Below are 25,970 nucleotides of genomic sequence, written 5' to 3'. Positions count from 1 at the left end.
TACAATATGAGCTCTCGATTTTAAGTCTCTCTATCAAGTAGATAGATTTTCCCATCGCTGTCTATCTGTTAATCGCCTGAGACTCAGAAACGCAGTATTGGACGTAAAATCCATGTGCCCCTTTCCTCTTCCCCTTAGTATTACACTAGGCCGTATAATCCAGTATGGGTATTTTATCGATCATTTCCAATATTGCGCTTATTGTGATCTGTACAATTGTTGGTGGGACAGTTCCTGAATCTCACGTTACAGCACTTCGACCAGCTCCGAGAATGTCCGCCGAAATCCGACCGCTTCCGACCAAGTATGGAAGAAAGCGGGATTACTCTCTTCCAATGCATGGTGCATGACGTGTATTACCGGAACGTCCAGTAAATGTGTTGCCCCTTCCCAAACGAAGAGATACCCTGCATTGGAGACGTTACGTTTCTTCCCCATGTTCGTAACATCACTCATGAAGCGACAAGTCCCGACCCTGACAGGACAATTTCTGACTGGAAAGAACATCGACCATAGCCGCCAATCCATTATCCTGTGCAACCCAAATTTCTCTTCTTTCCTTCTTCCTCTTCTGTTTTGACAGGAGAAGAGTACTTTTTATGCTTGTCACATAACTCACTTAAAATTACATATTGCCTTGCGAAAACACGTGCAACCATGGGCTCGATCGAATCCCAGCCACCGACGCAGGGACAGGTGCCGCAGCACTTCCAGGTCGCCATCGTCGGCGGCGGCATCGCAGGCGTGACCCTGGCACTTGCCTGCGAGAGGTACGGCCTCCGTTACGCCTTGTTCGAGGCCCGCGACAGCCTGGCCCCGGCCGACGGCGCGAGCATCGGCCTCCAGGCCAACGGGCTGCGCATTCTCGACCAGCTCGGCGTCTACGACGAGATTGAGCGACGCACGGCCCCCGTGAGGAGATGGGCACACTGGGACGCGGATGGCAAGCTGCTCTGCCAGACGGACGCCTTCAGCTACTACCGTTCCAAGTCAGTATTTGTAGTGACTCTGTTATACCGCCGTTGCGTTTTCCTTCTCATCGTTACTCTGCAATGATTATCTCCATTACCTCTCTAGCCAGGTCTCCTTTCCAGTGATGCTGACACTCACCCAAGGTTTGGGTACGCTAGTACCTGTCTCGACCGCCAGATTCTTCTGGAAATCATGTCGAGCCAGCTACGAGGCAGCGATGACGGTAGCAAGGACTTGATCAAGCTGTCCTGTCGCATTTCCTCTTTACGGGAAGACGAGAAACAGGTCACGATTACCACCACCGACGGCCTCGTCGTGACTGCCGATCTTGTAGTGGGCGCCGACGGCGTGCGCAGCTCGGTCCGGAGGTTCATAGATTCGCAACCGGTTGACGGCCACTCGCCAAAAGCAGACGATTGTAAGTAAGCCCTGGTGCTGGTTTTTTTCCCCACTGTGTCGACAGCTACGAGAGGGAGCCAGTCCGTCCACTGACTAACCGCCACGTTATGGGTATCGTCTTCCCCCCAACAACAGACATGAGTACACGTTTCGCGTGCGTCTACGGCATCTCGCCCCCATGGACGGCATCGCCGAGGGGGACTGCTTCTCCGTGTACCGCGAGGGGGCGGCGGTGCTCAGCTTCACGGGCAAGGGCGGCGTGGTGTTCTGGTTCGTCTTCGAGGACCTCGGCGAGACCCTGCCCCTGTCCCGGAGCCCGCGCTACCGGGCCCCGGAGCAGGACGCCGAGGCCGTCTGCCGCTCCGTCGCCCACCTTCGCGTCGCGCCCGCGGTGCTCTTCGGCGACATCTACGCGCGCCGCACCGCGTGCATGAAGACGGCCCTGGAGGAGGGCATAGCCGAGCGGTGGAGCTCGGGCCGCGCCGTCATTGTCGGCGACGCTGCGCACAAGGTAACGATGACGCATCTTTGTAATATATTGGCACATTGTTCTAATTGCTGACGTGGAATGTTCCATCCAATGTAGATGGTCCCCAACGCTGCCCAGGGAGGCAACCAAGCCATGGAATCCGTCGCTCTTCTCCTCAACGAACTGGGTAGCGTCAGTGGCGACGGGGCTCTCAAGATTCCACCGGCTGACGCGCTTAGAGCGGCACTGTGCAGCTACTCGGAACAGCGAAGGGCACGAACGACCAAAATCCAGAGCCTGGCGGGCACGATCTGCCGGACCCAGATGTTCCCACACGGGGAACAAACGGCGGCGGCCTATCAGCAGCTGCCGACGCTGAGTGATGCGGACTGGCTGTTCAGGGGTATGATGGGATTTCTGGGCGCCCCTTGCCTAAACGGCATCCCGCTCACCGAGAGGGGTAAGCTGTTTGATGAGACGCTCGCGTCATTCCAACAGCGGTTGTCTACGGAAAAGTATTCTAGCAAAGAGGAACTCGTGGGGATCTGATGAAAGCGTATTAGATGCATGCCATCAGTGGATTGGAGGCAGTGCAGATAGAGTAGTTTTCTTATTGGAGAAGATATAATAATTGCTACTTTACTGTGATCTGCTATTGAAGAATCCCGAGTTTATACTGTGGGTGACGGCAGCGAATAGAAGTGGAATGGGTAAAACAGTTTAAGAAAGTAAAGAATAAATAGAAGTCTCAAAATATGCGCACACGATCAGGTGGCCATTCTACCCAATGCCCTTAGAAATCTAGAAGGCAAACCGGGGGCTGATCTATAAAGCAACAGGATGGAACACTAACAAAGAGCTCAATCAAAACCACACCCGAGTTTTTTGAGCCCTGTTAAAGTCTAATGACGTGAGATGAGATTGTAGGAAAAGTATGGGGGAAGTCACTACATAATACAATGACACAGGAAGGCTTTCTCTGCAATCAGGCAGCGATATCTGAGAAAATATGAGTAAAATTGAGCTTCCCAACCTTCGACGGTTATGTATGTCTATTCCTCCATCTCCAGGGCTCTATATATGAAGAACCTGCTACTCAGGCACTAGTTTGGTCCACAGCCAGACAGTTGCCCAGCCCGCTCCCGCCTCCGACGGGCATGACGGGCAGCCACGAGGTCTTGAGCAGCTTCTTAGCGACGATGTCGTCGCGGTAGCGCGTCTCGAGCTCCTCCATGTCCCAGTTGACGCTGACGTAGTCGCCGCGCAGGTAGTCGGCGCGCGGCTGCGCCAGGTACAGGGTCAGGGCCCCGAGCAGGTCCGGGTGGTCGACGGCGTACTTGGCGAACGCGGGCGTGATCATCTTGGTCAGCACGATGCCCGGCGTCGTCGTGAAGGCCCGCAGCGTCGGGTACTCGGCGTGCACGTGCTCGACCAGCCGCTGCTGCGCCAGCTTCGAGATGTTGTACGCCGAGTGCCCGGGCTCCGTCAGCCCCGCGCGGTTGCCCGACACGAGGATCACGGTGCCGGTAGGGGCCTTGGGGTCCTTCTGGGATTGGATGAAGTGATGGATCGCGGCGTACGAGCCCTTGAGGTTGATGGTCTGTTTGGGGTCAGGTGTATCAGTGAATGAGAGCCTGATTACATTACGGGCGAGAGAGAGAGGGAGAGGGAGAGGGAGAACAGTGTAACGTCGTCATGTTTCCACCATGGGGAACTGCTTACCCAGCTTTTCCACCAATCCTCCACGTCCGTGTCCCCGATCATCTCGTTCTCAGCGGAATAGCCGGCAACGTTGAGCATCACGTCAGCAGCGCGGCCGAAGGCGCTGTGTACCTTGTCGAAGACCCCCTGGACGGCGCGCCCATCGGTGACGTCAGCGGGCGCCACGACGACCTGCACCTCGCCGTTTTCGGCCTGGATCTCGCTTGCGACCTTCTCGAGCGTCTCGACCCGCCGGGCGACCAGGACCACGCCCTCGGCCCCCGCTCGCGCCCAGACCTTGGCGGCAGCCGCGCCGATGCCGTCGCCGCCGCCAATGACGACGACGATCTTGCCCTGCTGCGCGTTCTGCGGGTTCTCAGGGGAGAGGAACGGGTAGATATCGCGGTGGCATGTGGGGGTGACTTGGAACGGCTTCGTGAAAACGTCCGGGTCGGACATGTCCCAGCCTGGCGCCATCGTCGGTGATATCCTATCGAATGGCTTGCGGGAAGGATGCGTGGGGTGGCAGGGTACGGGGAAACAAGGGCGTTGAAGTTAGCGTGCGAAAGATGATGACTGCAGCTCCTGTGCATAAATCCACGCAAGCAACGATCAGTTACTTATAGGAGGCTTCGGCTAACTCGGGGTACTGCGGAACCCATCGAAGCCACCATGAGCGATCGAGAGTCGGAGGCGGGGGGTCGGAGGCGGGGTCGGAGGCGCGTCGGAGGCGCATAAGAAGAATCCGCGAGATCTCGCGTGCCGGTTAGCCACTGGCTGACAGGCTTACCTAGGCTGGTTTCGGAATCGGGCACTAACGGTGTCAAGTCAGCACTTGCCCTATTGCGTTGCCCTTCGCAGATCGACACCCCCACGCAGGGGTTCAGGGTCAGCTTGGGCCTTATCGTGGGATAACTCTTTCACCAAATCCGCTGGAGAGGATTGTTGTTGTTGTTGTTGTTGTTGTTCTATTTGATATCTAAAGGTACTCGTCTATCATGGACCCGGGCCCTGCGGCCGAGAAGACATCTATTGCTTTACCGGCTCCATTGATGGCCTTCAACCTCCCCGTTTAGATACTCGAGTCTGAGATAGAATCAAACATAATATTGGTACTGTGCTCTAGAAATCCATTCGACTGTTGCTGAAATTCAGAATTGGTAATTATTCAACCACGTTGAATCTGGAACGGGAAAAGGAGGCGCCACGATGTTCGGGCACCACATATCTGCTGTGTTGTATGTTGGGTTCGTCCCAAAGGCGTTGATCATGTCATTTACGGACGAGGAGCTTCCCCAGTCGCTGCCGGCCAATCCCGAATCGTCCGAGACTCCTTCAGAAGAATTTGGAAGTTCCGGCGCTGTTGAGATGGGCAAACCATCGTGCTCGTCACGCGACCCGGATACTTTTTGAAGCTCGCGTATATACCGGGCTTTCGCCAGGAGTCGCTTGATGGGCCGCCATAGCGATCCTGTCCGAGAATCTTTTTTGACCTTCCACTCATCGAACAAAGTGCAGACATAGCACCATGCCCGATCGCAGTCCGGGCTTGGCGGGCGGGAGCAAATCTCCGAAAGCGCGAAAGCGACTGCGTTCCATTGCACGTGGGTTATCTGTACGTTGATGGGCGGCTTAGCACGAGTTGGCATGGAATGTGCCCATTGGGGGCCAAAATGGGGCGAGAATGTACACACCGTATGCCACTTCCATATGGCAAGATCTTTATTGGTCAATATGAACGAAGATATCTCGAGCACCTCGATTACCTTCTGAAACAGATCGTCGTGCGTGCTGGCCTCTTCTTCCATGCTATTCGAAGCATTGTTCCGGTATGGGCTTTTGTAGACACTGATCCTTGAGCGCGCTATCATTAAGCGAGCAATGGCCGAAGTTAGAGACTGGAACGGCTCGCTTGTATCACAGTGACGAATGTAGCGCTCTTGCATGCGGCTTTCGAACTTCCCCACGAGCAAATGACCAGCCTCTCTGCCGAGTCCTGCATTGGCGGCGCCAAGGTGGTCAGCCGAACAAGACGGCGCGTAGTTTACCTTCCATGCTAGGCGCATGTATTCGGACCTGACGAGACACAAGGTCATTTCGCATGCTTCCTCCCTTTCAGGTGGGGGCTCTCCATTTCAGGAGTTAGGTCGCTGTCGTTGATATGCAATGGCAGCTTGGTGTCGAAGGCGCATCCGTTCACGATGGGTTCGTAGCCGTGATACTCGGATGATCGGATGTCTAGAAGGCAGATGTGATACCATAGCCTTCGTCGTAGCTCCGTCTCAAAAGGCCTCAGCCCAAATGCAGTGCCATCGCGGTGCAAGCCCATGGATTTTGCGATGTGGACGACGAGCGACGTCAGCGACCAGACTGTACGGCTATCGTCTTCGTTGCGGAGCGCTTCCATGTAGAGCACCGCAGCCTGTAGGGCGATGATGCTTTCGGTCCTGAGCAAGTCGGCGCGTGTCAGAGCCTGCCTGACAGCAGAACGATACTTGTCCAGCAGGGCATCCCGAGGCATACTGAGGAGTTCCATGCATTGCTGAGGCTGCATACTGATTACAGCCGAGTAATCAATAGCGAGCATGAGAGCCTCGACATTCTTGTCCAATGAAGCTGGTGATGTCATAGCATCATGAAACATGGAATCCATGGTCGGTGTGTGCAGAATTCTAACCACGGGGGCGACATTCTCTTTGAAGACTTGCAGCAAGACTATGGCTTCGGAGGGTAGAGGATGATATCTCTGGAGGGTGGCGGAGACAGGCTCGAAGCCGAGTATTGCTGAATCTGAGTCCAGTGTCGACGAATGTGCATTGTACTCGAGCAAGAAGTCATCTTCCGATGTGGAATCCGCCAATAAGCTGCGCAATTCTTCGACCTGTCATGGTTCACTCAGTCTCTTTCCCTACACCCGTGCGATGGCAGTGCGGTTAGGAAAAGATTTTCATACCTCGTTGCCTAGACTTGCCCAAGAGATATTGCCGACATAGTAGCTCCTCGTGTCGTCGATGACTAGCCTTCCCAGCTGCTGGTCGATGGTGGGGTCGGGTCGGTCCGGGCCGTCGGTGGGCAGGGCAGAAGAAGCGTCGGACGAGGGCGAAGAAGCATGTTGGGAACCGAGGCGGCTGATGATGGATTCCAACTGACCCAGGCGGCTCAGGATCTTGGGGTCTACGGGTTGTCGAGGGCGTTTGGCGCTCCGACCGCGACCAGGAGGATAAGCACAGTCGGCGGCACGACCGAGTTTCTGGCAGTTGGAGCATGGTTCCTGGCGGTCACATTTCTTCTTGCGCTGGCGGCAAAAGATACAGCTGCGTAGAGGTGGCTGTATCTCAAGGCGCTCGGAGTCAGGGCCGTGATTCATAGTTCAAGTAACAAGTTCTGAGAAAGAGTTGATGGTACAGAGTCTAAAATCTGGAGTCTAGTGGGAGAGTCTGGGCAGAAGTCTGGGGTCTGGGGTCTAAGTTGGTGCCAAGTGCTGAGACCGCTGAAACCATAGGTGCTAAAAGGTACTAAAACAAGTGCGTAGGTACGTACAGGTACTAAGGCAAGTACCTACAGAACCCCTCACGCAAGCGAACACACCAGCTCTTCCTTGTAGCTCCAGAAGGACTTGACCAGATCCAACGCTTCTTCAGGCCCGGCCCGAGATTGGATCGCCCTAAAAAACGGGTTCATTCGGGCCATCTCCAATTGCAGCACCTGCAGGAGAATCTTCTTTTGTGCTTCCCCATCCAGGACGTAAGAGCCGATGACGATATGCAGCGGATCGGGACTGGCTGACGCTGACGCGGGCGCCGACGCTGGCGACCTTCGCGACTTGCTGCCCGTGCCCGGGCGCGCGAACAGGCACTGCTGCCTCGAGAGGTTCCAGTACAGCTCCATCAGCTGCTTCACCATGAGCACCAGCAGCGAGAAGATGTGGCCGTTGCTGGAGCACGAGCACGACAGCACCTCGAGCGCCACGTCGATCGCATCCCGCCCCATCTCCAACGTCGTATCGACGCCGTGCGACTGCTCCTGCATGAGCGTCTGCGCCTCACCACCGCCCTGTCGGGGGCAGCGCGGAAACAAGCTCTCGATGGCCGCGCACAACCGCCTTATGCAATGCCGCCCCTCATTGGCACCGCCAAGGCACACATGCGTTTCTTGGCCCATTCCTCCGGACGACATGCCGCTTCCCCCGGTTCGGCCCAAGCCATGTTGGGGTACGCCAGCTCGTCGCGCTCTGCACATTGTCCTTCGTCCAGGATGTGCATGTTCTTTTCGTCGGGTGCCATCGGCTGCTGCATCTGTGACACATCCATCGGCATGGCCATCTCCATCTGGCTTGGGTCGTCGAGCAGGCCCAAGAACATGGCGAGATCCGACGAGGCGGGCGTGCTGTCCTCGGCGCCGTGTGCCATCAACGGCGCTTCCTTCGACCAGTCGACCACGTGGCCTTGCGGTTCGCGCTCCGGCGTCGTCTCCAGATGCACCGAGGAGACGCTTCTCTTGGAGTCGCCGTCAGACCCGAGGTCGGCACAGAGTTGGCGCGCTTTACTTATCCGTCGCTTCTTGCTGTAATGGCAGTCGAGGTCGCTGCGTATGCACTTCTGGCACCGAGGTCGCCCACGATCGCACTTGACCTTGGACAGGGCGCAAAAGTCGCAAGTCACTTTTAGATCTTGACGGCTCGGGAAGATGCCTGGGCCCCGCGGTTTGCCGTCGTCAGTGCTGGCGGTGGAGTTCATGATGATCGGGCGACTTATCAGTCCCAACTCAGCTGGAGTCTATAGATCTCTGTCTGTGCTCCCCCAAGGTCGGCCATTAGACTTCCGAGGCTATATATGAATGCATAGGACATTCTCAGCGCCTCCATCTCACCCTTTCCTAATGCGTTAAGAGGTTTACATGTCATCGCACGGTAAAGGCAGGATGCGTGCGTATCCACCGAAGCTTATCATCCACCTCTCTACAGTGTGGGTGTGTTCGTGGCCGTGTGTACTGATTGGAGGAAAGAGATCTAGGGCCCGGCAATTGATAGGTCTTCATCGAAGCTTATGCTTGGACATAAGCTCTATAATCTTACGGCCTTATCATCCCTTGCCTTCTTGCCTCATGCCGCAATTCCCCGGTTTGACTGGCTAGACTGGCTGGTGTTACCCCCCTGCCCCCTCCCCCTGCCACCCCCACGCCGGCGATAACCTAGGCCATCTCTATGCATTGCACTTTTCGACCACGCACACGGAACGGGGTACAATAATCGAACTCTTATGCCTGCGTTAGCCAATGACACGTAATGCTGACACCTGCTCACCGTATACCGAAGCGCTCGGGATAGGTGGCTAGCTACATGAGCACTGGAGTATTATCCCGATTACTACGTCACTGTGAACCCCACGCAGCCCGTTTCAACATGTGTCAGTGATACAGCCTGAATGCTGCAGATCTCCGACAGCCCACGAGATCCTTGCACATGGGAAGGAAGCCTGCAGGTTTACGCGAGGCCGTTATACCAGGCCGTTACGCGAGGCCGTTACACCAAGCCGTTACACTAGGCCGTTATCTACATCCACGGAGTAATCAACACGAGTTAGCGTCACAGGTATGCGTTACATGGAAACATATCACAGTAGTATATTGCGATAGGACGGGTCATCAATAGCCTCATTTTACATCTTAGCATCATATCTTTTATACATACCGTGTACGTTCACTGCACAAAAGTCGGGACTACAGTTGCCATGTATAACGTCCCGCTACAGGGCTTACGTACCTTAGTTGCTGAAGTTGGCTCCCCCGCACAGGCGTACCAACAAGTCGATATATGCCAATCTGAACTGAAAGAGGCTTACAGGAACGAAACCAGCAGAACCTTGTCAAGAAAGGACAGGCTCTAAACAGGACGTTTGAGGGCTACTCGGACAGATTCGGTATCGATTGGGACTAACTGTGCTAAGCTGGACAATCCCGGATTAATCCGGATTAACGACACTGTTCTACTGAATACATCGATCGATCCGAAGGCTCCTATCTGTTGGAACGTCTACAAAGTATTGGGTGTCCAACTTTTTACGTATAACTTAATCACAGCAGAGGTGCTGTTGTAGCATGTGACAATCGGAGCTGATATATCCAGCATATATAATAAAGGTCAAAGTCAAGATATAAAAAGTGCAGCTCAACCTCTGGACCATCTAGAATACCTCCTCTTTCACTGCACTACAATTTATATACCACTTAGATGATCTAAACGAAACGCAGCTACGTTGTTTGATTGTTTTTATTTAAAATTATTCATTAGACTTTATTCTCCACCATAAGCTTCATAATGTACCTTCGACCAAAGTGCCCGGTATACCCATTGCCGGTGCTGGAATCGTAAGTGGCCAACTTGCTATGCTGATCCTTTAGCTGAGTATCTTAGGTATACGCCTGCTGCTGTTGCAATTGATATTGCGTCAAAGCCAAGGCGCACCGCACAGCAGACTGCTCTGGCGATCCGTTAGACGGCTAGACGGCTATAGCGAACTGGGCCTCGAGCAGTGGGGGGCACGTGCCTGACCAAGCCTGATGGCTCGGCATATATGTGCAGCTCGTGTACCTGAGTGCGCGGGACCGGGCATGTGCTTGACCAAGCCTGGCGGCTCGGCATGTATGCGCAGCTCGTGTAATTACCTGAGTGAGCGGGACGGGCCGTGGTCTTGGCGGTCGCTGCTCGACGCGGACGCGACGATACGACCCCGGTTTCATCACCTAGGAAAGACGCCGACGTGGTTAGCGATGCGAGGCCGGCTTAACAATGGGGCTCGATTGAGGGGAATGAGATGGGAATTCCGGTCAGATTGAATTAGAGTAGTGAACGATTATCAGCATCGAGTGTGATCAGCCAAAACAGGCCTGAGTGTTGGATCATCATCCCGGTTCGTGTGCAGGGTCAAGAAACACGGTGCGTGTTTGCTTGGTGTGCGCGTTGCAGGCGCATCAAAGGAGATTGGAAAGTACTGACCAGTCGTGTATCAACCCACCCATTCCAATGCGTCTGTTCGTAGAGGGTTTTTTCACTTGATGCTGCTCTGCACTTGCAGCAGATGAGATGTCGGGGTGTGCCAGTCGGCATCCAGGAACCCATGGTATTGGAGGAAAGGGAGAAGGAATCGAGGCATTGGCATGCGGGAGTTTTCGTTTAAAAGGGCCAGTGAGTTACATTCTTGCGGAGCAGTAGGGCAGGTTTCGGCTATGTGCAAATGGCTGCGGTTAAGATCAGGGGGTCGAACCAATCGTTGGAGAGGAAAGAACTTGGCATTACATAATTACTTCCCAGAACCGTCAACTCAGATGGTATTCAGACTTCGGTGAGTGACGTGCGGTAGGGAAATCAATAGATCTAATAGCATGATAGACACAAAAGCAGATTAATATACATAGCCTGCCTCCGAGGGAGGCCCTCTCTTGGGGGATGAAGTTCCGCAGAAATGTATCTAACCAGCCAATGAGTTGGTCACCAGCTCTTTCGCCATTCCCCCTTGGCCAACGCCGCGGACCGCTCCAGAGTCAGCTCCCGCTGCTCCTGCGCCGACATGGAGCTCTTGCACCTCTCCGTCCCCTCCGTCTTGCCGTCGCCGACGGCCTCCCGCGCCTTCAGCTGACGCCTGGCCAGCTCGCGCCGCTCGCGCTCCCCGTCCGCCGCGCGCCGCCGCTGCACCCGCTGCAGCACGCGCTGCTTGATCTCCTCCTCGACGTGGCCGCCGAGCCGGCCGCAGAGCACGCGCAGGCTGCGCTCCGTCTCCGCCGCCGCCTGCTGGAGCCCCGACGCCGACGCCGACGCCGCGGTCAGGGAGGGGACGACGACATCCGCCGACGACGAGGGTCCGGACTGTGGGCGCCCGGGGCGTGGTAGGAGCCGCGAAAGCGCGTCCATGTTCGTCTGCATCGACGCGAAGGTCTCGATGAGCTGCCGCGTCTCGGACGACAGGGTGTGTTCGTTGCCGTCGGCCAGGGCCAGCCACTGGCTGGGGCTGCGTTGCGAGGTGGCTCTGTGCAGGTGCGCAGGGACGAAGAACTGTTGTGGCACTTCGTCCTCTTGGGATTCCTCGTCGGAAGGGGAAATGGTAACTGGTGGCGAGGGCGGCATCGGCTTGTCCTCACGTGATAAGGTGGGAGAGGTAGGTGCCTGGGCAACGTCTTCGATATGTTCCCATGTGGGTTTGCATTTCTGGTACGACGCCATGTTGATTTGGGTAGTGTATTTGCTGGGCCTCCTGTTGAACGGTAGTATATCCGTGCTTGATGTCATAAATAAATGTTTCCTTGTCTGAGAATCCATAGGTAAGTAATTCGATGAGGGTTGACAGCTCGATATATTATATCGAATCAAAAGAAAAAAACGAAAAAAAGTAGTTCGACGAGAATTTATATATAAAACAATACCTTGTGGCTTCTATGTTTTCTGTCGGAGATATTACAGCTGTAATTTAGTTTGTCGCCTCTCTGGATATCTCCATCTGGACCAGAAAGCAACGGTTTCAAAGTTTTCTCCGATATGTCGACCCAGTTCAAGTGCAGGCCACTCAATTGACCAAGGCAGTGTGTCCAGGTAGTTTTGTTCAAATCTTTATGTAAAAGAACCCAGCTACAGTCGATGTAATGCTATAAACAATCCCACTTATCACACCCTGCAGTTTATATATTTCTTTCTACGGGAAAGTGTCATTATAGTATGGATAGGGGGGCTCGCTTGACTTTTCAACCCAAACTATTGAAGAAAACGTATATTCGTGGTTGTGGTACATCGATTCTCTGCAAGGAGAACCTAATTGTGAATAGGATTTGCGTTCTCACAGTTTTGCTAAGCACACATTATTCTAATTACTGGCACCGTCACAACCGTTTCTATTATGCCATCATGTAAGGCCCCAAATCCGCCAGTAACTGGCATCTCCTGCCTCGATTCCCCTCCCAAGCCGACCCCTCCACAACCTCAAAGAGTGCCTCCAACGGCGTCCCCGTCCCGTTACCATCCACATAAGCATACGTTGTGACATTGACGCCATCAAGTTGGTTCTGCATCGGCACGGGGATGCCGCCCGTCAGGTTGAAGTTCAACATGTAGTCCCGCCCCTCCTTGCCGGACCACTGCGGCCAAGCCCCGCCATTCATGGCAGTAGCATTAGTAGCGAGCGTGGCGGCGGCGCTGCCGTTGAGGGCGGGGGGAGGCATGATCCCGGGGGTACGAAGGATTCCACGGGGGAAAGGCTGGGGACCCCGTGTACGATAAAGTTGCCCCAAGTGTGCTGGAGCCCGTCGAGGAAGTCCTTTGGCATGTTGGCCACGGCCGGTATCTGCATGTTGAAGACGGGCGGGACATCGTTGCCGTGCGAGGCTGGGCTGGCCGAGTACTGGTAGTGCCACGCCTTGGCTTTCTTACCGATAGAGCCAGACCTTTTCGTGTACGCGTCGGCGAGCCAGTACGAGGGGCACACGAAGGTGGCCTCGGCGTAGAAGTTGTTGGCGACCTGCTGCCAGCCGACGCCGTACTCGGAGTTGGTCGTGGAGAAGGGCGGCGACAGGCCGTTGGAGTCGACGAAGACGTCCGTCGCGTCGTGGGGCAGGCCATAAAGATCCAGGATACTGGTCATGTTCTCGGGGCTCAGGAGGGGGTAGTTGATCAGTAGGAAGTTTTTGAACGCATCCTCACTCTTCACGTTCTGGGGCGTGAAAACAGCCCCTTCGTTCAGGTTGTTCGAGGTTAGGACCCTTATCCCATTGACCTCGCCGGATAACAACTGCACCGAAGGCCGCTCCTTGATCAGGGTGCCGTCGGTGACCGGGATGAAGGCCCATTGCCCGTAGCGCCCAGAGGCACTGACAGCATCGCTGGCGGTCTGGAGCGTGGCCGAGTCTTGGGATACGAGACAGTCAAAAACGGACCCGTTCGCGGCAATCTCGTCGGTGAGACATCCAACCTCTTGTGCGAATCGATAGTATGACTCGGATGGTTGCGTATCCGAGTAATCCCTGTTACGATCGTCAATAAATGAGCCGGTAAACAATTTGACTTCTTTACTGTACGATAATAACTGACCATTGGGTGGGTAAGTAAGGGCTTGCAGAAATCACTCCGTTGAAGAGTGGCTCGTCGCTGCCACCCTCTGCCATTGCAAGCAGCATCACGGCCCCACCTATATAAAACGGATCGTTAGCTACCATATCTACCCAGGAGTGCCGGGGCTTCAAGATGTAGCTTACCTCCAGCTGATTCCCCAGCGATGGTGACCTGGGAGGGATCACCCCCGAACAGGTGGATGTACTTTTGCACCCATTGCAGGGCAAACCGCATATCGTGGATGGCTGCGTTGGGCACGCCATTGTGAGCCACGTCGCCCGAGGACAGGAACCCGAACGCGCCCAGGCGGTACTGTATACCAACGATGATGTACGAGTTGTTGTTCGCCGGCAACTGTTGCCGGAAATCGTATTCCCCAATGCTGCCTTCTCCATATCCACCACCGTCTTCACCCCCAAACAGCCCCGGTCAGCTGCGTACATGAGGGCCATTGCCGTTATATAAGAACGGGCTCAGACTTACGTATCCACACCAGCACTGGCAGCTTCGTTGCCTTCTCTGGGGCGTATAGACTCAGGAAGAGACAGTCTTCGGTGCTGAGTGGCCCCCTAGAACCTTTAGTAAGCACAAGAAGTACAAGAAAATTTGTGTTTCATTTGCTTACCCTTTTCCGCTGGATCGAGGACGCGATTGAGGGCACTGCGGGGGTTCTCTGTAGCCTGGATCACCTGGGTCCGATTCGTAGTAGGCGTCTGGGGAAGTTGCCATCTCAGCTTTCCAAGGGGTGCCGCTGCATAGCGTATTCTACCCGTTGATCAGCCTCTGCCCAAGTCACGTTGCTTTTGGTACTCAGTTCGAGAAGGTGAGTGGTATATACCCCTTATAGATGTTCAGGTCAAAGTCGGGATCGTAGTAGCCTTGGTACTGTGAGTATTCCAGGTCTACCACCGGCGCCTGGGTGCTCTGTGCTACAGATAGGCAAAGGAGCCCTGCAAGGGTTGCAAGATGTGATAACATGGCGTTTTGGGGGGCTAAGACTGGCAAGATACCCAAAACTGACCAGGGCTTTGAGGATATGGTCACAACGTCGCAACCAGGACATCACGGCAGGCTTCCCATGGGATGAGGGGGAAGACCTTGCATATATATAGTGATTACGGGAAAAGAAAAGAGAGCCAGAATCTATGCGCGCAGATCCGATCGCCCCCCTCATCCGGGGCTGCCGGCGTGGGAAGGGACGTAGATTCACCCGCAAGCGTGCACATGGGCGGCATGTCTAGCAAACCACAGCATGCATGCAGCTAAGCTCATGCAGGCAGCAGGCATCACCTACCTCATTTCCCAGCCGGATCTGACCAACTCCGCATCTAGTGCTGCGACCTTAGCGAGATGCTGCCGACGGAAGGGCGGGCGAGGCTTTTACCGAAGAACGCCTTTTTGGTCATCTTCCAAGTCGCGCATGTTGCACATCTGAACTCCATCATGGGTGACATCATGTGAGCAATACAGGAGCCAACGGTGAAGCCCGTAGTCTCCCATATCACGTGCAAACAATTAATTGAACAGCGTCTGCTGAGCGACGGCCTGGGGTTATTCAGGTGGAAGAACAGGAGCAAGACGGTATAATGTAGGGCTTGCGGTGTGGTCGATTTAGACGATCTCCACTTGAGAGAATTGCCGGCTCTGACTCGATGTAACCAAGATGCCTGATGCGGGGTCGTCGGGTCACTGCGCTGGCCTGGAAGCAGGACTTTTGCATCGCCAGGGTTGCAGTCGAGGCAGCAAGTGGCAAGGCAGCTTTGCAATCCAGGCTGGTGGGAGGAATGCGGACTGATACGGGTAACGCGGAAGAAGGAGGAAGCAGCATCCCGGGCGTTCTTTGGGAAAGGATACTCACAGCACAGCAAAGCTGAAAATAGGCCCGCGACGTGAGATGGAAGGAGTGGGGATCGGCCGGCATCCTAGGCGAAACAGGTCATAGGCTCACTCACTGGTGGAGGGCATCGAGCCGCATACATCCCGTGTGGGCGAACATCCATTGAGTGTTCGGGTCCTTCAATCTCGTAGCGAACAACAAATGTGTGTGGCTGGGAGGCTGATGACTTAGCTCGTGGCTTGTGGCTTGTGGCTTGTGGCTGGGAGCAAGAGAAGAGTGAGGAAAATTGGTCTCCCAAGTTGCTGCGCGTTTCAATTCCAGAAAAAAGGCAGTACACAGACAGGTACTTCCATTTGGCGCGCGGCGCTTAAGGGAGGTGGGTCCGGACAGGGGCCTGTGAAGATTGGAAGCGGGCCCTGTGTCTAGCGCGCAACTGAGAAGTACTGGACTCAGTCCAGGTACCTCGACAATCAGCTCGGCACCCAGAAGCCTGCTGGTGGCCTGCTTGCGTTCCAGCCACACCCTCTTGGCCCCGTCGGCGATAAGACCTCCAAGATGTGGCAGGGCGTGGTGGCTCCCGATGACTCCCCAGCAGCCCCATAATCTTTTCTCACTTATCCGCCTTATCAAATCGAGGGGCAAATAATTTTTGAAATGCGAAAGTGACGTTTCCCCGCCATAATCAAGCAGAATCAGGCGCCGCTGCATATCCTGCTGCAAACCATTTCCGAGTAGTGGGCGACGAGAATCCCAACTCATCTCCGGCAAATCTCCTTTCTGCTTTTTGCAGCAATCCAAGCATTTTGTCCATTTCGAAGACATATTCGCCAACATGTCGTCTTCAATGGATATTGATACCCCCATCTCCATTGCGCCCTCCTCCGAGGTGAACGCGACCGGCGCTGCGACGTAGGTCAATCCATCGCCTTTCCAAACGCCCAACCTTCTAAAAGACCCCAACTGACCAATTTTCGGCAATACAGTATCTTCTGTTGCGAATGCGCCGCCCCCATCGACGGCCAGAACAGCACAAATGCCCTCTGCTACGACTGCATCAAAACCAACATCGACGTTTCCCAAGGCGTTCAGCGTGAAGCCACCGTCCATTTCTGCAGAGATTGCGAGCGCTGGTTGCTCCCCCGTCCTCATGGATAACCGCCGCCCCCGAGTCACGCGAGCTCCTGTCCATGTGTCTCAAGAAGCTTAGAGGCCTGCAGAAAGTCCGAATAATAGACGCCAGTTTCATTTGGACCGAGCCCCATTCCCGCCGTATCAAGATCAAGTTGACCATCCAAGACTCCGTGTCGGATGGTGTCATATTGCAACAATCATTCGAGGTCGTCTACGTCGTCGCCTGGCAGCAGTGCCCCGAATGCGCAAAGTCATACACAGCCAACGTCTGGCGCGCCTGCGTCCAGGTGCGGCAAAAGGTTCTCCATAAGCGAACCTTCCTGTACTTGGAGCAGCTGATTCTCAAGCATGGCGCCCACCGGGACTCCATCAACATCAAGGAAGCCAAAGACGGCATCGACTTCTTCTTCTCAGCCCGAAATGGCGCCGAGAAATTTGTCGACTTCCTCAACTCGGTCGTCCCCTGCCGTACCAAGAAGTCGCAAGAGCTCATCTCCCAAGATAACCACACGGGCGCCAAGTCCTACAAATTCACATTCGCCGTCGAATTGATCCCCATCTGCAAAGATGATCTGGTCGCCCTGCCCATCAAGCTGGCCAAGCAGATCGGTAACATCTCGCCCTTGGCCCTGTGCTATCGTGTTGGCACCTCCATCAACGTCATGGACCCCAACACCCTGCAAACGGCCGACATCAGCGCCCCCGTCTACTGGAGAGCCCCCTTCGGTACGCTGGCCGATGCCCCTGAAATGGTCGAGTTCATCGTCATGGACATTGAGCCATCCGGTCCCACGAACGGCAAATGGATCTTGGCCGATTTACAGGTAGCCAGGGCCTCAGATCTGGGCGTCAATGACAAAGTTTACTTCGCCAGGACACACATGGGCAACATGCTCCATGCCGGTGACTCGTGTATGGGCTACATGCTCACGGGCACCAACTTCAACAACCCCGAGTACGATGCCATCGAGGCGTCTAACACATACGGGTCGAGGATCCCCGATGTCATGATCGTCAAGAAGCACTTCCCCAACCGCCGCCGCAACCGCAAGCGACAGTGGAAGGTCAAGCGCATGGCCAAGGACGAGGGCGAGCTGTTGCCCAAGAAGGCTGATCAGGAGCGCATGGACCGTGATTTCGAGCAGTTCATGCGCGATATTGAGGAGGATGAAGAGTTCCGTCATGGTGTGCAACTCTACAAGGAGAAGCAGAGGCAGAAGGCCGCAGATGAGATGAGCATAGCCGAGACGGAGGGCGATGATGATGATGCGCCGGGTGTCGACATGAACGAACTCCTTGATGACTTTGATGAACTTGACATACAAGATCAGCAATAGTTGCTCCAAGCTAAGAGCCCCTATTACTGCAGAATAAATTTTTCATGAAGACAAGCTCTTAGAACTCTTACGTGATACAGAAAAGCTGAGATCGTACCACTTGCTATTGCCAGACGTCGCTACATACACTCTTGACTTAAGGCATCTAACCCATTCTTCTCCAATTCAATTCGCATTACTTTCTTAAACGCTGTCCTAGGGAGCGGTGGCTGGTTCGTGAAATCATCTGGCACCTTTGCAGAGTAATCGCGTCTTCTCAATAGCAACCTCTCCGACCACCCAGGTCGAAAGTCATCAGCCCATCTGATTTGTTGCTCATTGATCGGCAGCCACCCACTTCGTCCCACGTCGACCAAGCCAGACGGTTCTAGGTGTGCACTTTCGCCACAGGCGGTGGCGGCGGCGGCGGCGTATGTTCGTTTTGAGATGGGTCGGGTCTCCGTGTGCTTTTCCCCAGGGTGCTCGCTGTAGCACCTGTCTTCTTTTGCTCTGGTGTTGGAGGAAGAGATCCCGGCTTCTGTCGAGCTCCCAGAGCTCTCGGTGTATCTCGGCCTCCCTCTGCATCTCTTCCGGACTGTCGTCTCTTGCCCAGTTGTTCTCGGGTCCGTACCCTGAGGGCACAGGCATGGGCCCGCCCCGAGCTGATCTCGATGATGGGTATCTTCCCCGCGACGTAGCGAGCCTGAGCCTGTATAGCACGAAAACACCCCGAGCAACGATGTAGCTGTTCAAGACCTTCCATCGCCGGGATTGGAAGAGGCTGTCAACAACGTTCTTCACATCTTCGGCAAGGAGCATGTCCACGACATCGGCCATGCCGCGAAGCAAGGCATGGGCCCGGGGCACGTATGCTTTCAACGCAAGCAACGCATCCTGTCGGCGGCGTAGCTTCTTCAGGCAGCGTTCGTGGACGCGCTCCATGGATTCCAATTTACAAAAAGGATGAGGCCGATGCCTCGAGCCCCTAGTTGGTCCTTTCCGGCGCAGTTATGAGTTTCCATGCAATGCTAATACGGGTAAGTATCATTACTGATTTATGTGAAAACCCATTGTGTCTTTGGATACTCACATCTTGCAGGGCCTCCGGGGTCGCGTAAGGGATATCGAAAAGGTCGCAGTTCCAAATCTGGTTCGTTTTGTTTTCTTCCAGTCAATGAAACAAGTTCTCACCAAGTGTGGTACAAGTTAGTGGCCTACTGACCTCTTTACTATTGCTGTTTTCGTCTGCCTCACTGGGCGCCATATGCCCCATGCTGTTGGTAGTGGCATTGGTAGACTGTTCTGTGTCTTCATCGATGAAGCCGAAACCAAACCTCTCCATCTCCAAATCCTCGAGATCATCCGCACCCTCCACGTCCTGCAGCACGTAGCCTCGTACTGCTTCATCATCGTCATCCGCCACATTGGTAAGTGACTCGTCGGATTCGGATGGGATAGGCGATGGGGCACGGAAGGTAGATGGCTGGGAGTCGGGATCGGATACGTCAGAGCGGTTTACAGGGGGATGAGACGAGAGCAGCTTGGCCGAAAATGCCCACGTCCCACCGTGGCCCTCTGCCATTGCGGTTGGTCTGCTCTAATGTATGTGTGTGTATGTGTGTAAGTGATCCGTTGAGTTGCATGTCTTGACGTTCAGGTATATATAATGATAAAAACTTCGATCTCGGGATAGCAGGCTTGACAGGCAACTATATACCAAACACTTCCTACTTGATGAAGCCTTAGTTATAACGGTTTTGCCTCACCTCTTCTATTCCTATACCAACGCTGACGAATCGGCACCTAAGGCTCAAACAGAAGTTCCTCAGTGACACCCGTGGATACTCAAATATCTTGGGCCTGTACTTGACCCAGTCGGTGTTTGCACAGAAATTGCTATGCACCTACCCGTGTTTGCTTCGTACAAACGTGGGAGGTCATTCAGGGGATCTACCAACCCGTGTTTAGGCTGATGCTGGCCACTCGAATATCCATGTCTCGCATTTCTGGCCTTCACAAGAGAAAAAGATCATGCCCTAACGTTTCACAAAAAGACGCAATAGCCACATTGTCCCAGGCACCGAAAGACTTCAATAACGGTGCAATACGACACTTGATTTTGTTTGCAAGTATTCCTCGCAGCTATTTCGATACCTAATATCCAGAACTTCAAATTTCTCTTTCCACTACCTACTGGTGCCTTTTACCTGGTGTCACTTTGATCGGCGTTTTCGTCCACATCTTGATTCAATAATCACCTTTTGACCAGCATAAGATGGTCCCCGAAACGGAGCGAGATGGCATTTCCGATACGTTCTCATCAACGGTTGAATGCGACTCAATCCTCACGCCGCCAACGACCTCAGATTTTGGTAGTGAATGCGACTCAACCCTCACGCCGCCAACGACCTCAGATTTTGGTAGTGAATGCGACTCAACCCTCACGCCGCCAACGACCTCAGATTTTGGTAGTGAATGCGACTCTTCCCAGCTGCCCACTATCGTCGGAGACGATGCTTGGGGCGGCTACTGTTCCTCTGCTGTGCCATGGCCGGGCAACACCTACATCATAATCGACAAAGAAAGTCGCCGACCTCTCTTCCGCCACCATGATGACGGAGTCTATTTCGGGATGCCAGAGGAAACATCCACAGCTGCTGCCCGGTTTCATTGGCTGTGCGTCGAGAACAACAACCATATTGGCTTCCAGAATCCCCAGTCTGGCTGTTACCTCGGGCACAGTGGCAAAGACTATGCGGTGGCCTCGGCTTGTCTGATGAAAGAGTGGGAGTATATCATTGCCAGACCTCACCCGAAGGGTGGGGTATCAGCTACTGAGTCAGCATTGGTGGCACAAGTTGAAGCTATATGTCGTCGACGAGGATGGGGATGGGCTGGTTCGGCGGATGAATGGGGACACACTATTCGAGTTCAAGCAGCTTTGAGGCTGCATCCGCCAACTAGGATGCCAAGTCTGCGTCATGTCTCGTAATGAACTCGCACTCTCCTCAGCTGCGCCCTTGGTGTTACGGTGCACAGAAGAAGATATGCCTAGAACAGCTTCGTATGCCATGGAATTGTGTGACACTGCGTACTTGGCGTTTCACGAGCTGCCTTGAGAGACTTACGTGCAAGACTGCGTGCGGGGAAACACGTACTGAGGTCTTACTTACTCCCCCCCCTGGCCCCCCGATATTTCCAAGTAGACCCAGGAGAGATCAAAAGAGTGAGTGTTAAGAGGGAAAATCTGACAGCCAAGAACGCGACTGGTAACTTACTGGACCACCAAGTTCACCAGAGAAGAGAGTTAACGGCAATGGACGCTTACAGCGCCAACAACGACAGTGGCATACTTCTGAACCCTTCTTCGGCGCCTACTGAACATCGAAAGGGTACAGCCCCAAGGAGCCACAGCTGGGCGCCAGAGATAGCCGCTCTACTCTGTAGTATGGTCGCCTTGATCGCGCTGGTCATTCTTCTCGCAAAAGAAGATCAAAAGCGTCTCGATGATTGGAAAGCCCCCTTTTCTCTCAACACAGTTGCAGCTATCCTCTCGGTGCTGTTTAGGACGCCACTGGCGTTCGTAGTGGGATCCTGTCTTGGCCAAGGGAAGTGGTCCTGGTTCAGTAAGCGCTCAGGCCCCGTCGCCGTCTTCGCGGCCATCGACGAGGCTAGTCGTGGACCGCTGGGAAGCTTGCAGCTGCTGTGGCGACTGAAGGCTCGGTTAGTATCAATCGCACAAGTCTCATTATGTCGTTTCATGGTTGCTGACGTTCAATGCAGCCACTGGGTCTCTTTCGGTGCTCTAACCACGGTAGCCCTTGTCTCCATCGATCCCTTCCTCCAGGCAATCATCAATTATGAAGGACAGCTTGCTTCGGGGGCCCCACCAAAAACGCAATGTTCGGCCGAGCTGCGGGTCTCCATATCGGAGCACAGGGATACTTTCTAACAGAACAATATTCGTACCATGAGGTCTTCAACATCGTGGGATGCTACGAGACCAGCGCTAATGTGGGCATGTCGACAAGCTCCATACTAGGCTTCATCAATGGCTCAACCTCCAACTTGGCCAAACCTCCCCTGGTCACGTGCCAGACTGGAAACTGTACTTGGGGGCTTACTCTACATTGGCCTTCTGTAGTTCCTGTTCCGATGTCTCAAGTCACCTGAAGAAACAAAGACAGCCTAACGCAGTAATCGACTGCGGCAGCAACTATGCTGTGGAAAGTGGCAATATTACCAACTACACCATCCCGTATGGCTCTAACGATGTTTCTTACTGGGGCTTGGATGGGAAAGGGTCAGGTTCGAGAAGCACTTTTTGTGGTAATTCGACAGTGATCGGAAAGACACTTGTCAACCCAAAAGGCACATACAACCTGCAAAATTGGGACACTCTCATAGCTGCCTTCATTTTGCTACACCCGTCCGAAGGCTATTTCCGAGGAGAAATCTCATGGGAGGACGACGCCATGACTGCTACCGAGTGCGGTCTTCGGCTCTGCATCAAAGTTTTCCAGCCAAATGTGACTAATGGAGAGACCGAAGAGACCTTGCTATCCGATATATTTGAAAGGGTCCCCGGCTCATATCAACCCATTATGGGCCCTGAGTTTGATAGCGGTACAGTCGACAATGACACCCTAAAGAGGTGGATCAATGACGATTTTGGCAATTCGCTGGATTCGCGTTATGTCGAATTCACTTGCACCATTCTGGGAAGAACGAATCTTCAACTTCGAATTCCTAGCGACGTTGTTGCACCAAACGATGTGCAGCGGGAATTCAATATCACACAGGCTTCTATCACAACAATCATCGATGAGATAGTCAAGGATGGACCCCAACGAATATTTGACGCACTTAACGAATCTTTCAGTCTCCCCACGTCGTTTGAAAACGCAGCACGACTGATGTCTTACCAGATACGTGAGCTCAATGGAAGCACAGTGTCTGGGGTGACTCAAAAATGGACTATTTACATCCATATACGATGGCAGTTCATGATCTTCCCCATCGTGACTGCCGTACTGGGCTCTGTCTTCTCGATAACCGTCATGCTGGGCTCTGGCAAAGGCAAGACTCGAATCATGAAGGCCAATATGCTCGAGTCAATGCTTCACGGCCTCGATGAAGAGACCAGTACGCAGCTAAGGAACAGCAACGTGAAAGAGAAGATGGAGAAACACGTCTTTGTCAGATTGAAGGATGGGCCTGAGGGACTCCGGCTTCGACCGCCAGGAGGTGATCAATTTCAAAGCAGTGAGCCTCTCCAGGTTTTGCAGAGAGGCTCGTTGAATGTTTCCTCTGACCAGAGCTGGCACGTACCTGATTAGCCAAGTGATGAAGGCACAGAGTTCGGAAACATGTCCAATAAAGCTGAAGTCGGCTCGGTGTGGTAGTATTATAATTGAGATAGGAAAGTTGTCATCCATACAGACAATCAGCCTTTTAGTTGACCATGTCCCCGATATAACTACGTGAGGCCTTAACGGAACGAGTCCGAGCATTCACGCCCGCCTCATAAGCATCCACCCATTCCTTCCACGTTTGGCTTGTCAACGCGAGACCAGTCCTGGGAGAATACACGAGGTCGATCCAACCCCAGCCTTCGGCCCCCGCGCCTTCGCCATTCGCGTTGTTGGTCAGCGCTACGAGCTCCTGGTTCCCAAACCATTGATATGATCGGGGCATCCAGCGCGGCTGCGATAGAATACCGCGCTTGACCTGCTCGCTGCGTGCCATCAACTTCTCCTTGACGGCGTCGGCGATGCTCGGGGCGCACGTGCGCTGAATGGCGCCGAAGACAAGGTTATTGATCTGCGACTTCAACTGCCCCTGGTGGTTGCCCATGGGGGCGAAAGTGGCCCGGAGGCAATGCCATGACGATAGCGAGTTGGAGACGGCATGGACGGTTCCCAGGACTAGAATCAGGGGTTGCGCCGCCTCGACGGTTTGGATCTGTTGAACGTCATCCTCATATTGTGGCGCGGGGTCAAAGAAGTAGCTTGTAAGTGGCATCTGTGACAGTTTCTCTTTGGCGGAAACAGGGTCAGAAAAGCGTGATCTGGCACCCGTTATTAAGTGGATTTCATTGCACAGATCGAACTGCAGGAAAAGATTGAGTGCTTGGAGGACCTGCGGGTGTACAGTGAAGGCAGTGGGTCGACTGGAGGAGGCCTTTTCAGTCGATGGTGATGCGAAACCCTCGACCCCTGCGAACAACGCATTGTCCTGGATGCCCTTGCCATCTTCGTGTCCGTGTTGAACGGCGTTCCAAAACATTCGAACTCTCGAAGTATAAGGGAGCGATGCGACCAACAGAAATGCATCATGAACGGATACACTTTCTGTTGATTCGTTAAGCGGCATCCTCCTGAATTTTGCAGTCGTAGCTGTGAATCTGGCAGTCCTGGGAACACCCTCGACGACCAAAACTCGAGGAGATGCTATGGGCGCGGGTGCGACCACAAACCGTCTGAGCGGCAGGCTTTTATCCAGGAGGTTGACAGCCGTCTCGGTCCGCCGGCTTAACGTGGAGTCAAGACTTCCGAAGAGGTTCAGCTTGGATTGCTTGACGGGTAAATCATATAGTATCTCGTTGTTGTCTTTTGGGTTCTCCTTCTCCTGGATAGTTTCTTGCGCAAGACGCACATTTTCGTTTCGTAGGTTGGTGGCAAGGGCCTTGTCGTTCTTGGCACTATACGTTTGGCGGTTGGCCATCAGGCGATGAGCAGGGAAAACGACCAATTCGGCCCAGGCTTTGAGGCTTGACAACGCCGCCGGATCCGTTACGTTGGAAAAGTGCAGCGAGGTTCCGCCTTTCAGCAGCACCGTCGCAACCCAAGGGTCCACGAGATCCCACGGCCTCTTGAAGCCAACCCCAGGATGGTCGTAATTATTCCCAAATATGATAATGCTTTTGCCCATGTACTTGCTCAAGACCGACTCACTCGATCCAGGGACGTCGTACGAGCCGTAGATGCTCACATTGAACATATCAACGTTGGCGAGCAGGCCGTGCTTCAAGTAACTGAGGGTCTGGCGAATGGCGTAGTTGGGCGTGTCGCTGTTGACAACGAGAAGGTACCCCGGATTTTCTGTCTTCTGGTAGTGGGAGGAAACTTGGACCTGCATGTGGTGCTCTTGCACCGTTCGCATCGCCTTTGTCTGCGGATCGCTCAAACGAAGCTTGAGCTCCACGCCTACGTAGGTGAAGTCTTCAGCCTCGCTGCTGACAATGAACTCCTGCTCGATGGCCAAACTTGACCCAGGCCCTATGTTGTTGATCTGGTTGGAGCCCTGAGACTCGTCTGCCAGCAGGAAGCAGGCCTCCTGGCCGGCCTTTGTCTCGCTAAACATTGTCCCACAAGGCCTTTCCGTCTGGTATCCGTATGTTGTCCGGGATACGTTGCGAAGCTTTTATATCTCAGTGGTTAGATACATAGACAACATGAATGAACGAGGGGTGACGTACCAGCCATCTGAAAGTAACTACGTCTCCCTTCGCTACACTTCCGAGGGAGATGGGTTGATCCAGTACCAGAGGGTAGCTTATCTTGACACGACGCGGGTCACAGAAGTCGGAAATTGATCTGTCGAGGCGCTCGAACGTCCCGACGAGCTGCACCCAGACGTCGATGTCCGCGATTGAGCCCACTGGCGCAGCACCGGGTGGTCTTCGGATCAAAGCTCGCAGCACCCCTGGCACCTCCGCCGTATGTCCCGGGCGGATGCCGAAAGGCAACTGTACAGACTCTGACGAAACCGGCTTGAGATATCGGGTGCTCTTGATCAAAACATTGATAGGCTGGGTGGCTGGGGTTGGCATGCGCCCTACGTTCCGGACGACCAGGTTGCGAACAAGTATGTGCTCGCCAGGTTCGTTGATGCCGTCGTTGTTCTCGTCCATGATGTCGAACCTGAGCACCTCAAGTTTGTAGACACCCGGGTACGTCTTCACGCGGCCACGCTTGTTGACGGCGATTTGGACACTACCATTAGCTCCGCGTCTGCCAGCGCTGAGTTGTGTGGATGGTCGATATCCATCGG

At 54.1% G+C, this 25,970-nt stretch overlaps 12 protein-coding genes across 12 annotated transcripts; 4 read left to right on the top strand and 8 right to left on the bottom strand.

The window, feature by feature from the left end:
• Window positions 1-657: 657 nt before the first annotated feature.
• PG998_004420 (FAD-dependent monooxygenase) lies at window positions 658-2,389 on the top strand (the record flags this gene model as incomplete). The annotated part of the gene is made up of 4 exons (XM_066871238.1): window positions 658-989; window positions 1,116-1,394; window positions 1,507-1,882; window positions 1,958-2,389. The coding sequence occupies 4 exons, from the start codon at window positions 658-660 to the stop codon at window positions 2,387-2,389; spliced, it is 1,419 nt and encodes a 472-aa protein (XP_066734988.1).
• A 547-nt stretch (window positions 2,390-2,936) lies between these two features.
• Window positions 2,937-4,018, bottom strand: PG998_004419 (NAD(P)-binding protein; the record flags this gene model as incomplete). The annotated part of the gene is made up of 2 exons (XM_066871237.1): window positions 2,937-3,440; window positions 3,563-4,018. The coding sequence occupies 2 exons, from the start codon at window positions 4,016-4,018 to the stop codon at window positions 2,937-2,939; spliced, it is 960 nt and encodes a 319-aa protein (XP_066734987.1).
• Window positions 4,019-4,692: 674 nt separating this feature from the next.
• PG998_004418 (uncharacterized protein) lies at window positions 4,693-5,607 on the bottom strand (the record flags this gene model as incomplete). Its single annotated transcript, XM_066871236.1, has 1 exon — window positions 4,693-5,607. The coding sequence occupies one exon, from the start codon at window positions 5,605-5,607 to the stop codon at window positions 4,693-4,695; it is 915 nt and encodes a 304-aa protein (XP_066734986.1).
• A 26-nt stretch (window positions 5,608-5,633) lies between these two features.
• Window positions 5,634-6,908, bottom strand: PG998_004417 (uncharacterized protein; the record flags this gene model as incomplete). The annotated part of the gene is made up of 2 exons (XM_066871235.1): window positions 5,634-6,422; window positions 6,495-6,908. The coding sequence occupies 2 exons, from the start codon at window positions 6,906-6,908 to the stop codon at window positions 5,634-5,636; spliced, it is 1,203 nt and encodes a 400-aa protein (XP_066734985.1).
• Window positions 6,909-7,111: 203 nt separating this feature from the next.
• PG998_004416 (uncharacterized protein) lies at window positions 7,112-8,277 on the bottom strand (the record flags this gene model as incomplete). Its single annotated transcript, XM_066871234.1, has 2 exons — window positions 7,112-7,594; window positions 7,672-8,277. 2 exons carry the CDS (start codon window positions 8,275-8,277, stop codon window positions 7,112-7,114), a joined length of 1,089 nt encoding a protein of 362 aa, XP_066734984.1.
• Window positions 8,278-11,027: 2,750 nt separating this feature from the next.
• Window positions 11,028-11,756, bottom strand: PG998_004415 (uncharacterized protein; the record flags this gene model as incomplete). Its single annotated transcript, XM_066871233.1, has 1 exon — window positions 11,028-11,756. One exon carries the CDS (start codon window positions 11,754-11,756, stop codon window positions 11,028-11,030), a length of 729 nt encoding a protein of 242 aa, XP_066734983.1.
• Window positions 11,757-12,681: 925 nt separating this feature from the next.
• On the bottom strand, window positions 12,682-14,609 carry PG998_004414 (uncharacterized protein; the record flags this gene model as incomplete). Its single annotated transcript, XM_066871232.1, has 6 exons — window positions 12,682-13,543; window positions 13,611-13,707; window positions 13,775-14,017; window positions 14,115-14,207; window positions 14,257-14,396; window positions 14,470-14,609. The coding sequence occupies 6 exons, from the start codon at window positions 14,607-14,609 to the stop codon at window positions 12,682-12,684; spliced, it is 1,575 nt and encodes a 524-aa protein (XP_066734982.1).
• Window positions 14,610-16,300: 1,691 nt separating this feature from the next.
• On the top strand, window positions 16,301-17,936 carry PG998_004413 (60S ribosomal export protein NMD3; the record flags this gene model as incomplete). The annotated part of the gene is given in 3 exon segments (XM_066871231.1): window positions 16,301-16,377; window positions 16,452-16,569; window positions 16,584-17,936. 3 exon segments carry the CDS (start codon window positions 16,301-16,303, stop codon window positions 17,934-17,936), a joined length of 1,548 nt encoding a protein of 515 aa, XP_066734981.1.
• A 315-nt stretch (window positions 17,937-18,251) lies between these two features.
• Window positions 18,252-19,497, bottom strand: PG998_004412 (uncharacterized protein; the record flags this gene model as incomplete). Its single annotated transcript, XM_066871230.1, has 3 exons — window positions 18,252-18,809; window positions 19,006-19,062; window positions 19,138-19,497. 3 exons carry the CDS (start codon window positions 19,495-19,497, stop codon window positions 18,252-18,254), a joined length of 975 nt encoding a protein of 324 aa, XP_066734980.1.
• A 693-nt stretch (window positions 19,498-20,190) lies between these two features.
• Window positions 20,191-20,907, top strand: PG998_004411 (uncharacterized protein; the record flags this gene model as incomplete). Its single annotated transcript, XM_066871229.1, has 1 exon — window positions 20,191-20,907. One exon carries the CDS (start codon window positions 20,191-20,193, stop codon window positions 20,905-20,907), a length of 717 nt encoding a protein of 238 aa, XP_066734979.1.
• A 324-nt stretch (window positions 20,908-21,231) lies between these two features.
• PG998_004410 (uncharacterized protein) lies at window positions 21,232-23,254 on the top strand (the record flags this gene model as incomplete). The annotated part of the gene is made up of 2 exons (XM_066871228.1): window positions 21,232-21,638; window positions 22,060-23,254. The coding sequence occupies 2 exons, from the start codon at window positions 21,232-21,234 to the stop codon at window positions 23,252-23,254; spliced, it is 1,602 nt and encodes a 533-aa protein (XP_066734978.1).
• A 115-nt stretch (window positions 23,255-23,369) lies between these two features.
• Window positions 23,370-25,830, bottom strand: PG998_004409 (uncharacterized protein; the record flags this gene model as incomplete). The annotated part of the gene is made up of 2 exons (XM_066871227.1): window positions 23,370-25,301; window positions 25,396-25,830. 2 exons carry the CDS (start codon window positions 25,828-25,830, stop codon window positions 23,370-23,372), a joined length of 2,367 nt encoding a protein of 788 aa, XP_066734977.1.
• Between the last annotated feature and the right edge of the window lie 140 nt (window positions 25,831-25,970).

This window comes from Apiospora kogelbergensis (assembly GCF_038363985.1).
Source record: "Apiospora kogelbergensis strain CBS 113332 chromosome Unknown utg000002l_segment0_segment0, whole genome shotgun sequence".
In the NCBI taxonomy this organism is placed as follows: Eukaryota; Fungi; Ascomycota; class Sordariomycetes; order Amphisphaeriales; family Apiosporaceae; genus Apiospora; species Apiospora kogelbergensis.
Note: the sequence above shows the minus strand (reverse complement) of the source record. Positions and strands in the feature narration are given on the sequence as shown.